The sequence below is a fragment of the Rhinoraja longicauda genome, chromosome 13, assembly GCF_053455715.1.
Source record: "Rhinoraja longicauda isolate Sanriku21f chromosome 13, sRhiLon1.1, whole genome shotgun sequence".
NCBI classification, from domain to species: domain Eukaryota; kingdom Metazoa; phylum Chordata; class Chondrichthyes; order Rajiformes; family Arhynchobatidae; genus Rhinoraja; species Rhinoraja longicauda.
Window position 1 is genome coordinate 17678576 of NC_135965.1, and position 13326 is coordinate 17691901.

Sequence of the window (13326 nt, forward strand, 5' to 3'; positions counted from 1 at the left end):
CGAATTGCCTCTAGTGTGTAGGGAGTGGGTGAGAAAGTGGGACAACGTAGTAGTGTACAGGTGATCCAGGGTCAGTGTGGACTCGATGGGCTGAAGGGCCTGTTTCTAAGCTGTCTCTCTTAAGAAAAACTAAGACATGTTTGTGGAACAGCTTGAACAGAGCAACTCACCAGCTAAAAGTGTTATGGAAGTCCTGAGGGAACAATGTTATGTAGGGGCCTTTCTAATCCATGATATCTAATCACTCAAGCCCGATGGCACTTAAGGTTTTAAACTGGCTAAAATAAGCGTGCGTCAGTATAAACATGGAAGAAACACTTTGTTCATCATGTCATTTAGGTTTTGGATTTCTTTTGAAAGTATGTTCTTGCCATGCGCTGATTCCTGCCAACAATGGGGAATTTGATCATTTCCCCTAATCACTCCAGAGGTTTGTAAAGGGTTCCTATTAACAAAATGGAGGTGCAAAAATATTCCAAGGACACTGGATGAATTACTCAACAATTACAGAGCTTTTATACCTCTGACCTCATGTCCATGGGCACTCTTTTCCCATTAATTAGTGTCGTTTAGTTCATTGTCACGTGTACTGAGATACTGTGAAAAGCTCTTGTGTGCTAACCAGTTAGCAGAAGAAACAAAGAACTACAGATGCTGGTTCATGCACAAAAGGACACAAAGTGCTGGTGTAACTCAGCACATCAGGCAGCATCCCTCAAGAACATGGAAAGGTAACATTTCAGGTTGAGACTTTCCTTCAGACAGGAGAAGGGTCTTGATCTGAAACGTTACCTATCAATGTCTTCAGGAATGCTGCCTGTCCTGCTGAGTTGCTCCAACACTTTGTGTCCTTTTGTGTATGAACCAGCCTCTGTAGTTTTTTGTTTTGTCTTGAAAGATGTTATCGCACCAAACCCCAGCCTTATTCGCCTCTATCAGTTGCATGCAGTTATCAGTTTAGAGATACAACATGGGAATAGGCTCTTTGGCTCGTTGAGTTCATACCAACCATCCACCACTCACATCCGTTTTATGTTATCCCACTTTTGTATCCACTAATTACACGAGGAGCTATTTTACTAACCGAAAAGGACATAAAGTGCAGGAGTAACTCGGTGGGTCAGGCAACATCTCTGGACGAAAGAAATAGGTGACGTTTTGGGTCGGAACCCTTCTTCAGACCTGCACCGACACCTATTCCATATCCATATGTGGATAGGGTGAGCAGCTTTAAATACCTGGGAGTTCACATCACAGAGGATCTGACATGGACAACACACATTGCCGTACTGGTAAGGCAAGGCAACGCCTTTACCACCTCAGTTGAGGAAATTTAGTCTCTCTGAGGATCCTTCAGTGCTTCTACTCTGGGGCTGTAGAAAGCATCTTGTCCGGGAACATCACAATCTGGTTTGGGAACAGCTCTGCCCAGGACAGGAAGGCTCTGCAGAGTAGTGCGTTCAGCTGAACGCACCATGGGAACTACACTCGCCCCCCTGCATGATCTATACATCAGGAGGTGCAGATGCAGAGCCAACAACATTATGGGGGACCCCTACCACCCCAGCAATGGACTGTTCCAGCTGCTAAGGTCAGGCAAACGCCTCCGCTGTCACGCTGTGAAAACAGAGAGGATGAGACGGAGTTTCTTCCCACAGGCCGTCAGGACTGTTAACTCTCATATCACCAGGGACTAATTTATCATATCATATACATACAGCCAGAAACAGGCCTTTTCGGCCCTCCAAGTCCGTGCCGCCCAGTGATCCCCGCACATTAACACTATCCTACACCCACTAGGGACAATTTTTACATTTACCCAGCCAATTAACCTACATACCTGTACGTCTTTGGAGTGTGGGAGGAAACCGAAGATCTCGGGGTAAACCCACGCAGGTCACGGGGAGAACGTACAAACTCCTTACAGTGAATTTAATTTACTGTATTAATTTATTTTTTGCGTTAAAAAACTTTTTTTTCTATTCTGTTTTGTAGTTTAACACAATCCGCAGGCGTTGCCACTTTCATTTCACTGCACATCTTGTATATGTATGTGACAAATAAACTTGACTTGAGATTCACCACCCTCTGACGAAAGGGATTCCTCCTCATCACCTTTCTAAAGGTACATCCTTTATATTCTGAGGCTATGGCCTCCGGTCCTAGACTCTTCCACTCGTAGGAACATCCTCTCCACATCCAATCGATCCAGGTGTTATGGCCAGCCTTCTGCCATGCCTCTTACCTGCAGCAGATCCACAGCAGAGCTGTGTTGCATCGTGCATGGTTATAAATGGCATGTGTGAACATTGGGTTTTATTTAACACGGCAGCTGATGAGCAGGGGTCAACATCTCGCAGCGACTGAGCCATGAGAGATAAAGATTTGTGGCCAGGCATTTTCGTAACTCGCAAGTTCGTGACGATGCAGCAGGGGGTGGTGGGGGGTAGGGGGTAGGAGCACGGCCACTGCTGTCTGCGACACACACAAAAGTAACTGGGCCTCTTTATTTTTACAGTCGGTGCCAGCAGTGGTGTGGGGTTCTGCCTCCCTGTAGCAAGTGACACTTGCTGGTCAGTGCAGCACACTGCTGCCCGCACTACATACAGGCCCTTGGGCCCAACTCATCCATGTCAAACAAGGTTTATAGCTCATAGCCATCTAATCCTTAGACACAAAATGCTGGAATAACTCAGCAGGATAAGTGCATCTCTGGAGAGAAGGAATGGGTGACGTTTGGGTCGTGACCCTTCTCTCTAACCATACCTCTCATAGTCACACAGCACAGAAACAGGCTCTTCAGCCCAACTTGCCTATGCTGACTAGAATGGCCCATCTACAGTTGTCCCACCTGCTTGTTAGCCGTTTATCCCTCTAAACCTGTCCCCTCCTGTGCACCTAATTGTTTCTTAAATGTTGCAATTGTCCCAGCCTCAACTACCTCCTCTGGCACCTCGTTCCATACACCCACCACCCTTTGTGTGAAAATGTTACTCCTTAGATTCCTATTAAATCTTTTCTCTTTCACCTTAAACCTATGTCCTCTGGCTCTCGATCCCCATACATTCGTTCTATCCCACACACCGGCAACAATTTACAGAAGCCAATTAACCTACAAACCTGCCCGTCTTTGGAATGTTGGAGGAAACCAGAGCACCCGGGGAAAACCCACGTGGTCACGGGGAGAACGTACAAATTGCATACAGACAGCACCCGTAGTCGGAATCAAACCCGGATCTGCAGCCCTGCGCCACCATGCCACCTGAAGGTTGCTGGAGGGTTGTGAATCTGTGGCATTCATCGCCGCATGTTGGAGCCCACGTCATTGCGTGTTTTTAAAGCAGAGATTGACAGATTAGTAAGGATGTCAAAGGTTGCGGGGAGAAGGCAGGAGAATGGGGTCGAGAGGGAAAGATAGATCAGCCTTGAACGAAAAAGCAGACTCGATGGGGCGTGGTCTAATTCTGCTCCAGTGTCTTATGTTTCTTATGAAACTGGACAAATTTAAGAATCATGTCATCTGCACACTGGATGGCTTGATTGTCATCATGTATAGTCGTTCCACCGACTGATTAGCACGTAACAAAAGCTTTTCACTGTACCTCAGTACACGGGCTAATAAACTAAACTAGCTGGATTACACAGCACAACGACATAGGGATGAGTTGACTGTTTCCTTTAGTTTTTTAGTTTAATTTAGAGATATATAGGCCCTTCGGCCCATCGAGTCCGCGCCGACCGGCAATTACCTGAACACTAGTTCTACCCTACACACTAGGGACAATTAATATACAAACTTGCACGTCCTTGGAAATGTGGGAGGAAACTGGAGCACCTGGAGAAAACCCAAGCGGTCCCGAACCGACAGCCCTAGTCATCAGGATCTAACCCGGGTCTGCCGCTGTAAGGCAGCAACTCTACCACTGCACCGCGCTCTGCCAAAGTTACGTCAGATCTCGTCCCGTGTTAAACGTGTCTTCAATCCTCCCACAGTGAACTTACTGCAATCAGGCAGGTACTGGAGACCCATGGGAATATTGTGAAAATAAGGAGATGAAACAGCATTTGTTGAACGAAGAAGAAATGCAAGAGCAAATACTGATTGTATGTTAGATTTCCCTTGACAAAAATTACTTTAATCTCTATGTTTTCAACGTCACATCCAAGGCTTGGCACTTCTGACTGCAGCATTTCATCCATCTGAAGAAGAAACTGGCACATATATTAAACTGGATTTGTTTTATAGACTCTAAACTTACAGAACTCATTATACATTTTGTATTAAAGTTGCCTTCTCATTCAAATTTGTTCAGGCTGCAAAACTGCCAAAATCTTAAAATTTCAATGATTGCGTTTTCTTTGAGGGAAGAAAGGAAATAAAATAAACCATTTTAGCCAGCAGACACTGGTATTACATGTTGATTAAGATCTTGATTTCTTCAATCCGACTCTGCTTTATCTGCTGCTGTCGTTTGGAACCAAAAGCTCCCACAACAAGATCTTGCTTCTTGCTCTGAATTTTCATCATATTTTCCTCCACCGAATCCTTCACGATGAACTGCAAACGCACAAACAAATGGTAAGAACGTAGAACAGTACGACACAAGAACAGGCCCTTCGGCCCACAATGTCTGGACCAAGCATGATGCCGAGACCAACTCTTATCTGCCTGCACATTATCCATCTTCCTTGATTCTCTGCGTATCCATGTGCCTATCCAAAAGCCTCTTAAATAACACTATCATATCTGCCTCAACGGGCGACCACAGTGGCGCAGCGGTAGAGTTGCTGCCTTACAGCCAGAGATGCGGGTTCGATCCTGACTACAGGTGCTGTCTGTACGAAGTTTGTACGTTCTCCCCATGACCACGTGAGTTTTCTCCAAGATCTTCCGTTCCCTCCCACACTCCAAAGACAAACAGGTATGTAGGTTAATTGACTTGGTATATGTGTAAATTGTTCCTGGGCTAGTATTAATGTGCGGGGATCACTGGTTGGTGCGGACACGGTGGGCCGAAGGGCCTGCTTCCACACTGTATCTCTAAAATATACTAAAGTAAACTAAACCACCCTCTGTGTAAAAAATAAACTTGCCCCGCACTTCTACTTTTAAATTTTGCCCCTTTCACCTTACAGCTATGCCCTTTTTTATTTGATATTTGCATCCTGGGACAAGATTTTGACTGCCTACTCTATCTACGCCTCTCATGGGTTTATATACTTCTATCAGGTCTCTCCACAGCCTCTGGGGTTCCCGAGAAAACAATGCAAGTCTGTTCAACTTTTCCCTGTAGCATATACCCCCTAATCCGAGCATCATTCTGGTAAACCTCCTCAGCACTCTTTACAAAGATTTATTAATTGGTGGAAAAGCTTCAACAGCTTTAATAGAATGAACAATTTAATTCCCAAGGCATAGCAACATAAAGAGAGATGACCCTGTAAACAAAATGAACTTCACATATTCTGCTCTCCTTCCCAGTTACGAGCAGATAGTAGCCCAGGTATTGAAATAACCTTTTATTTTACTTTATCGGATTCACTATGAGAGTTTCGTTTTAAATTTTATTTGGATTAGTTTAGAGATACAGCGTGGAAACAGGTCCTTCGGCCCACCAGGCCCGTGCCAACCAGCGATCACCCTGTACAATAGTCCTATCCCACACACCTGGGACAATTAACCAACGAACCTGCACGTCTTTGGAATGTGGGAGGAAACCAGAGCACCCGGAGAAAACCCACGCAGTCACGGAGAGAACGTACAAACTCCACACAGACAGCTCCCATTGTCAAGATCGAACCTGGGACTCTGGCGCTGTAAGGCAACACCTCTACCGCTGCACCACTGTGCCACCCTAAATGATGGCACATTTGGAAGCTTTGAAGGTTAAAGGGACCTAGGGTTCTTGTATATACGTCACTGAAACCCAATATACAGGGATGGCAAATCATTAAGGTAATGAATGGTACATTGTGCTTCACTCTTGTCCTCAAATCAGCTTCTAATAAAGGTATTTCACTGCAATGATACAGGGCATAATTATACACTAATTATAAGCTTATAATTATACTTGGCGAGACCACCAAGTGGGATAACATAGAACTGGTGTACGGGTGATTGATGGCCGGCGTGGGCGTGGACTCGGTGAGTCAAAAGGCTTGATCCACGTTGTATCTCTAAACTAAACTAAAAACATTATTCATTTTTTCAGCACAAATGCTGCCTGGCCTTCCGTGTGATTTCAACACATTCTGATTTCAAAAGTTGGATTTAAAAAAATTGCAGATGCTGGAAATCTGAAAGTAAAGGGCAGTAAAGTTGCTGCCTTACAGTGGCAGAGACCTGGGTTTGATCCTGTCAACGGGTGCTGTCTGTTCTGAGTTTGTACGGTCTCCCTGTGACCATGTGGTTTCCTCTCACACTTCAAAGACGTACAGGTTTGTAGGTTAATTGGCCGGGAAAATTGTAAATTGTCCCTAGTGTGTAGATGTAGGGTAGTGTTAATGTACAGGGCGATCACTGATCAGAGCAGACTCGGTGAAACAGACTCAGAAGAGCCTGTTTCCATGCTGTATCTCTAAAACTCCACATCCCAGGAATTGCCAAAAACACTCATCAGGTCAGGCAGCATCTGCAGGGAAGAAACAGAGTTAATGTCAAAGCGCAGTTCCTTTGTGTTTTATGCGGGTTACCCGAGTGGCTGCAGTGCAGTTGTTTTCCCTCTGACCTTCTGAAGGGCAGTTGTACTCACCTTGGTGATGACCACATCTCGCGTCTGACCCAGCCGGTGGCATCTATCGAAGCACTGGTCCTCTGCAGCGGGATTCCAAGCCTGGGTACAACGATAAATTACTGCACGGCTGGTACTGGAAGAACACTTATTACCAAAGCTAGCAGCACGCACAACCTTTGTCAAGACAGCTTCCCACAGAGACCCAAAAGTACTTAATGGATGAAAATCCTCACAGCTCCAGAGATCAAGGTTCAATCCCGAGATTGACAAGTTCTTGATTAGTAAAGGGGTCAGGGATTAAGGGGAGAAGGCAGGAGAATGGGGTTGGGAGGGAAAGATAGATCAGCCATGATTGAATGGCGGAGTAGACTTGATGGGCAAATAGCCTAATTCTGCTCCTGGAACCTATGCACCTGCTGCTGTCTGTGTGGAGTTGCCCACTCTCCATGTGATCGTGCCAGTGTCTACCTGGTGCTTTGGTTTCCTCCCATATCCCTAATATATTGGTAGGTTAACTGGCCACAGTAAGATGGCCCTAAAGTGTAAGTCAGCAGGGAATATTAATGTGGGAAGAATTGAATGGGGATTGTTGTAGAATTAGTGTAAAATGGGTCGCTAATGATCAGAATCGACTTTGTGGGCCAAAGGGTCTGTTTCCATGCCCTTGGAATTAATCGTTCCGTAAGGATCAACAGCCAAAGGCAGCACTGTGGCTCAGCTGGTAGAGCTGCTGCCCAACAGCATCGGAGACCCGGTTTGATGCTGTCCTCAGATGCTGTTTGTGTGACATTTACACGCTCTCCCCCTGACCGCATGGGTTTGTAGGTTAATTGGCCTCTGTAAATTACCCCAGGTGTGTAGGGAGTGGATGCGAAAGTGGGATAACATAGAACTAGTGTGAACGGGTGATCGATGGTCGGCGTAGACTCAGTGGGCCGAAAGGCCTATTTCCATACTGTATCTTTCAATCAATCAAGTGAAGTAAATGGATCTTGGGGCAAGATCTGACCAGCTAGTTTACACAAACAAGTCAGATTGAAGTTAGATTTAATCACAAATAACTCACTCCCCACACCCAAACCTATGTCCTATAGTTCACTCCAAGAAATGTGAGTATTGGACTTGGATAAAAGTTTGCTTTCTGAATTTGATCAGTAATCTGTAAATGGTAAAGAGGATTCCCTGTCCGATGAGCTACTCAATATTTTTGTTCACAGACACCTGGGAAGGAAGCCAGATGTACTGGGTGCGTAGACTAGCAATTCAGGACCTGTTGACCAACGAGGATAAAGAGTGTTATCTCATACAGAGCACGAGAAATGAGAACTGCACGGGTTAAACGGTGTGAAATGGCTGAGGCCGCATGAGGTTTTGAGGTAGACGGGTGTGAAGGATTCCCGGTCACTCACAGGATCCATGAGGAACACGCGGGAAGCTGCCGTGAGATTCAGCCCAACGCCACCAGCCTTGAGCGACAGGAGCATGATGGTTGGCGAGCCCGGGTGGATGCTCTGGAAGGACTCGATGGCCACTACCCGGCGCTTCTGAGGCATTGAGCCGTCCAAGCGGGAGAAGCTGAAGCCTTCTTGTCTGGAAAAAATAAACGCAGGTGTGCACGCATAATCCAACTCCAACCAAGGCATGGGGTGGCAGCCCGATGGAATAGCTGAAGTAATTAAGTACAATTAAATCTAAGTAGTATAAGAAGATAACTGCAGATGCTGGTACAAATCGAAGGTATTTATTCACAAAATGCTGGAGTAACTCAGCAGGTCAGGTAGCATCTCGGGAGAGAAGGAATGGGTGACGTTTCGGGTCGAGACCCTTCTTCAGACTGAACTTCAGTCTGAAGAAGGGTCTCGACCCGAAACGTCACCCATTCCTTCTCTCCCGAGATGCTGCCTAACCGGCTGAGTTACTCCAGCATTTTGTGAATAAATACCTATAATTAAATCTAAATTACATCAACAAAAACCTCCCTTCCATTGACTCCATTTACACCTCACGCTGCCTTGGCAGAGCCACCAGCATAATCAAGCACCAGTCTCACCCCAGTCACTCCCTCTTCTCCCCTCTTCCATCAGGCAAGAGGTACAGAAGTGTGAAAACGCACACCTCCAGATTCAGGGACAGTTTCTTCTCAGCTGTTATCAGGCAACTGAACCATCCTACCTAGAGAGCAGTCCTGAGCTACTATCTACCCATTGGAGACCCTCAGACTATCTTTAATCGGACGTTACTGGACTTTATCTTGCATTAAACATTATTCCCTTGATCTTATATATCGATTGTAATCATGTATAGTCTTTCCGCTGATTGGTCAGCACGCAACAAAAGCTTTTCTCTGTTCCTTGGTACAAGTGACAATAAACTAAACTCAATTAGTTTAGATTAAATTAATTAATCTAAATGAATGAAGACTCCTTATTGCTTTGGGAGAACTACATGTGGCATATAATTTGGGTTTTCCTTACCCATCGATCATCGTTACTACACAGGGAGTGCAGCAAAGTAATCAAACATTAACTCTTGCTTGCACAAAAAACAAAGTGCTGGAGGAACTCTGCGGGTCAGGCAGCATCTGCGGAGGGAATTGGCAGGTGACATTTCGGGTCGAGTGCTTTCTTCAAAATCAGTCTTCAGTCTGAAGAAGCACCTTGATTCAAAACATCATCTTACATTTTTCTCCCCAGATGCCGCCCGACCCGCTGAGTTTCCTCCAGCACTTTGTTTTTTGCTCACGAATCCAGCATCTGCAGTTCCTTGAGTCAATGCTAACTATTGGAGACAGCCTGTTCGAGATGAAAAGTAGAAGTAAATGTGCAAGATTTCACCCACCTCAGAGGAGTTTCTATAAGAGTAAGGAAGGTTGTGAACTGAGAGACAACCAAACACTTGATGGTGGGGTCCTGCTTTCGAAGTTCAATCAAGGAATGCATCAGGGCATCCACCTGTAATTGCAAAGAGCAAAGTTATGAAGATAAGTATGCACCAATGCATTGAAATATCTTTCTGACCGCTTTCAGAACGGTCCCTCCTTTTGGCAGCATGTCCTTTCAATTGTCCCCAACCCTTCAACTAATTCCTGGATGTACATATAAGAGTTGCTGCCTTACAGCGCCTGACGACGGTTCAATCCTGCCGACGGCTGCTGCCTGTATGGAGATCGTACATTTTCCCTGTGACCTGCGTGGGTTTTCTCTGGGTGCTCCAGTTTCTCCCCACACTCCAAAGACGCACAGGTTTGTAGGTTAATTGGTTTGATAAAGTTGTACAGTGTGTGTAGGATAGCGTTACTGTGCAGGGATCGCTGGACAGCGCAGACTCGTTGGGCCGAAGGGCCTGTTTCCCACCTGTATCTCTAAATTAAACTAGCTGCACTATACAAAAGGAACATGGGGCATCTTGGTTGGCATGAGCAGGTTGGGCCAAGAGGCCTGTTCCTGTGCTGTATGACTCGATGACACAACACCATCGCTTTTTTTGCCTGTTTATTACCACAGCAGGTCAAAGGAATGAACTATATGTTGTTGCGAGAGAACACAGAACATAGAACACAGTACAGGACAAGAACAGGCCCTTCAGCACACAATGTCTGCCAGATATGATGCCATGATAGTCATAGAGTCATATGGTGTGGAAACAGGCCCTTTGGCCCAAGTTGCCCATAACCACCATGTGAAGGAAGGCATAAGATACAATGCTTTCACAATAAATAAAACAAATTCCTGCATATTTTGTTGGCCAGTCTTCCTTTGAAAATTCAGTTCAGTTTCCCAGACTTCCCAGTCTCAAAGTGATTAAGGCATTCCTTTTGACTTTACATTAATTTTGACTTTAGAGATGCAGCGTGGAAACAGGCCCTTCGGCCCACTGAGTCCGCGCTGACCAACTACCACCCCCATACATCAGCACTTTCCAAAATATCCTATCCTCCACTAGGGACAATTTACAATTTTTACCAAAACCAATTAACCGAGCAACCTGCACGTCTTTGGGATGTGGGACAAAACCGGTGCACCTGTGGAAAACCGATGAGGTCACAGGGAGAACATGCAAGCTCCGTACAGACAGCACCCTGTAGTCCGGGTCTCTGGCTCTGCGAGGCAGCAACTGTCCCGCCTTATAACATACCCACTTCTGTAACCGTATTAAAGGAAGTGCAATGAAAATCAAGCAAGGAATTCCAGACATTTACTCTCCTCAAATATTTTGGATTGAAATTCTCTTGTGCACTTCCCTCTCCCACGGCAACTGGAAATGCCAAGTTGTGTTGCTCATGCTTAATCCTAAAGTCACGACAGGCTGGATTGCCCAAATTTGGTGAACCAGCTGGTCTCAACTTTGGGATTATCTCAGCATCTCAACTATGGTTTACTGTCAAGTTCATAAAAAAAAAATGTGAGCTCCCACATAGGTCACAAGCCTTGGAACAGCCGTCTCTCCCATACATTCCACAAATGACGTCTGCTATCTCTCCCCTCCCCAGCATCAGTGTCTCTCTGCCACACAAGGTGGATGGGAATGTACGGCTTGTGACTCACCTTTGAACTGGAGACCCAGGCCTGCTGGGTCTTGTCAAGCGGTGCCGAGTCCGACTCCTCGGGAGGAAATTCCACCAGCTGCTCCGCGCGAATCTCCGCCCGACACAGGGGGCACCTGGCTGTGGGCTAGCAGAGACGAGTTGGAAGAAAGGGTCACGGTTTAACTGTCGTACGCACAAGACAAGTAAATTACTGGTCTGCAAACACAATGTCCATAGATAACATATAGAGTCATAGAGCCGTACAGCATTGTTTGTCGGCCGTGTAGGAAGTAACCGCAGTTGCACGCACAGAAGACACGCACAAAATGCTGGAGTAATTCAGCGGGTCAGGCAACATCTCTGGAGAGAAGGAATGGTGACGTTTCAGGCCAAGACCCTTCTCAAGCATTTTGTGTCTATCTTGTTTGTAGCCTAACTGGCTTGGTAAAATGATCTCGAGTGTGTGTTGGACAGTGCTCGTGTACAGGGATCGCTGGCCGGACTCGGTGGGCTTGTTTCTGCTCTATATTTTTAAACTAAACAGCATGATACAGACCCTTTGGCCCAATGAATCCCATGAAATAGGGTGGAACACAGATTTTATTCATTGTCCAGTGGCAGTCAGAGTTATACACCATGGAAACAGGCCCTTCGGCCCAACTTGCCCATGCTGGCCAAGATGCCCCATCTAAACTAATTTAGTTTAGAGATACAGCACAGAAAAAGGCCCTTCGGCCTACCGAGTCTGAGCTGACCAGCGAACACCCGTACACAGCACTATCCTGCACACTAAGGACAATTAAACATTTTACAAATGCCAATCAACCTACAAACCTGTACCTTTTTGGAATGTGGGAGGAAACCGGGGCACCCGGAGAAAACCCATGCAGTCATAGGAAGAGCGTACAGACAGTATCCACAGTCAAGATCAAACCCGGGTCTCTGGCGCTGTGAGGCAGCAACTCTACTGCTCTGCCACTGTGTAGCGGTCTATATTACCATAGAGTCAGTGTCATACAACAAGGAAACAGGCCCTTCGGCCCAACTTGCCCATGCTGACCAAGATGCCCCATCTACACTTGTCCCACCTGCCCAAAATTTGCCCATATGCCTCTAAGCCTTTCTTATCCATGTACCTGTTCAAATATTTTAAATGTTGTTTTAGTACCTGCCCAAACTACCTCCTCTGGCAGCTCGTTCCATATACCCACCACCCTCTGTGCGAAAAAATTGTCCCAACTATTAAATAATATACAAAAGCTCAATAAATTAATAACCCCCCAAAAACCGAGGTTCTCAGTGCAACCATGACAGTTCATTGTTGAGGTTAGTGGAGACATGCAAAGCAAGAAACGTCCACTGAACATACACACGAGCAACGAGCAATTAACAAATAATTGGGTCATTCAACAATCATTTGCTTTTGGTTACCATCAAGCATGATATTTCCAAACAAAAATTGGTATATTTCCACTAGTGGGAGAGTCTAGGACCAGAGGGCACAGCCTCAGAATAAAAGGGGGTACCTTGTGAAAGGCGGTGAGGAGGAATTTCTTTCGTCAGAGGGTGGTGAATTTGTGGAATTCATTATCACAGACGGCTGTGGAGGCCAAGTCAATAGGTATTTTTAAGGCAGAGATTGACAGATTCTTGATTAATAAGGATGTCAAAAGTTACAGGGAGAAGCAGGAGGCTGGGATTGAGAGGGAAAGATAGATCAGCCATGACACAGAATTATCTGTGCAGTTTTGGTCTCCAAATTTGAGGAAGGATATTCTTGCTATTGAGGGCGTGCAGCGTAGGTTTACTAGGTTAATTCCCGGAATGGCGGGACTGTCCTATGTTGAAAGACTGGAGCGACTAGGTTTGTATACACTGGAATTTAGAAGGATGAGAGGGGATCTTATCAAAACGTATAAGATTATTAAAGGGTTGGACATGTTAGAGGCAGGAAACATGTTCCCAATGTTGGGGGAGTCCAGAACCAGGGGCCACGGTTTAAGAATAAGGGGTAGGCCATTTAGAACAGAGATGAGGAAAAACTTTTTTAGTCAGAGAGTTGTGAAT

The 13326-nt window shown here is 45.8% G+C and overlaps 1 protein-coding gene across 3 annotated transcripts in view; it reads right to left on the reverse strand.

Moving 5' to 3' along the window:
- Window positions 1–4122: 4122 nt before the first annotated feature.
- Window positions 4123–13326, reverse strand: part of hltf (helicase-like transcription factor) — a 53067-nt gene continuing 43863 nt past the window's right edge. For all 3 annotated transcript variants that reach the window (XM_078410445.1, XM_078410444.1, XM_078410443.1), the window contains 5 exons: window positions 11279–11404; window positions 9573–9685; window positions 8144–8324; window positions 6753–6833; window positions 4123–4558 (listed from right to left, as the gene is read on the reverse strand). In XM_078410445.1, the coding sequence (XP_078266571.1) occupies window positions 4412–4558; window positions 6753–6833; window positions 8144–8324; window positions 9573–9685; window positions 11279–11404 (648 nt within the window). In that variant the 3' untranslated portion in view covers window positions 4123–4411. The remainder of the gene's footprint in view (window positions 4559–6752; window positions 6834–8143; window positions 8325–9572; window positions 9686–11278; window positions 11405–13326) is intronic.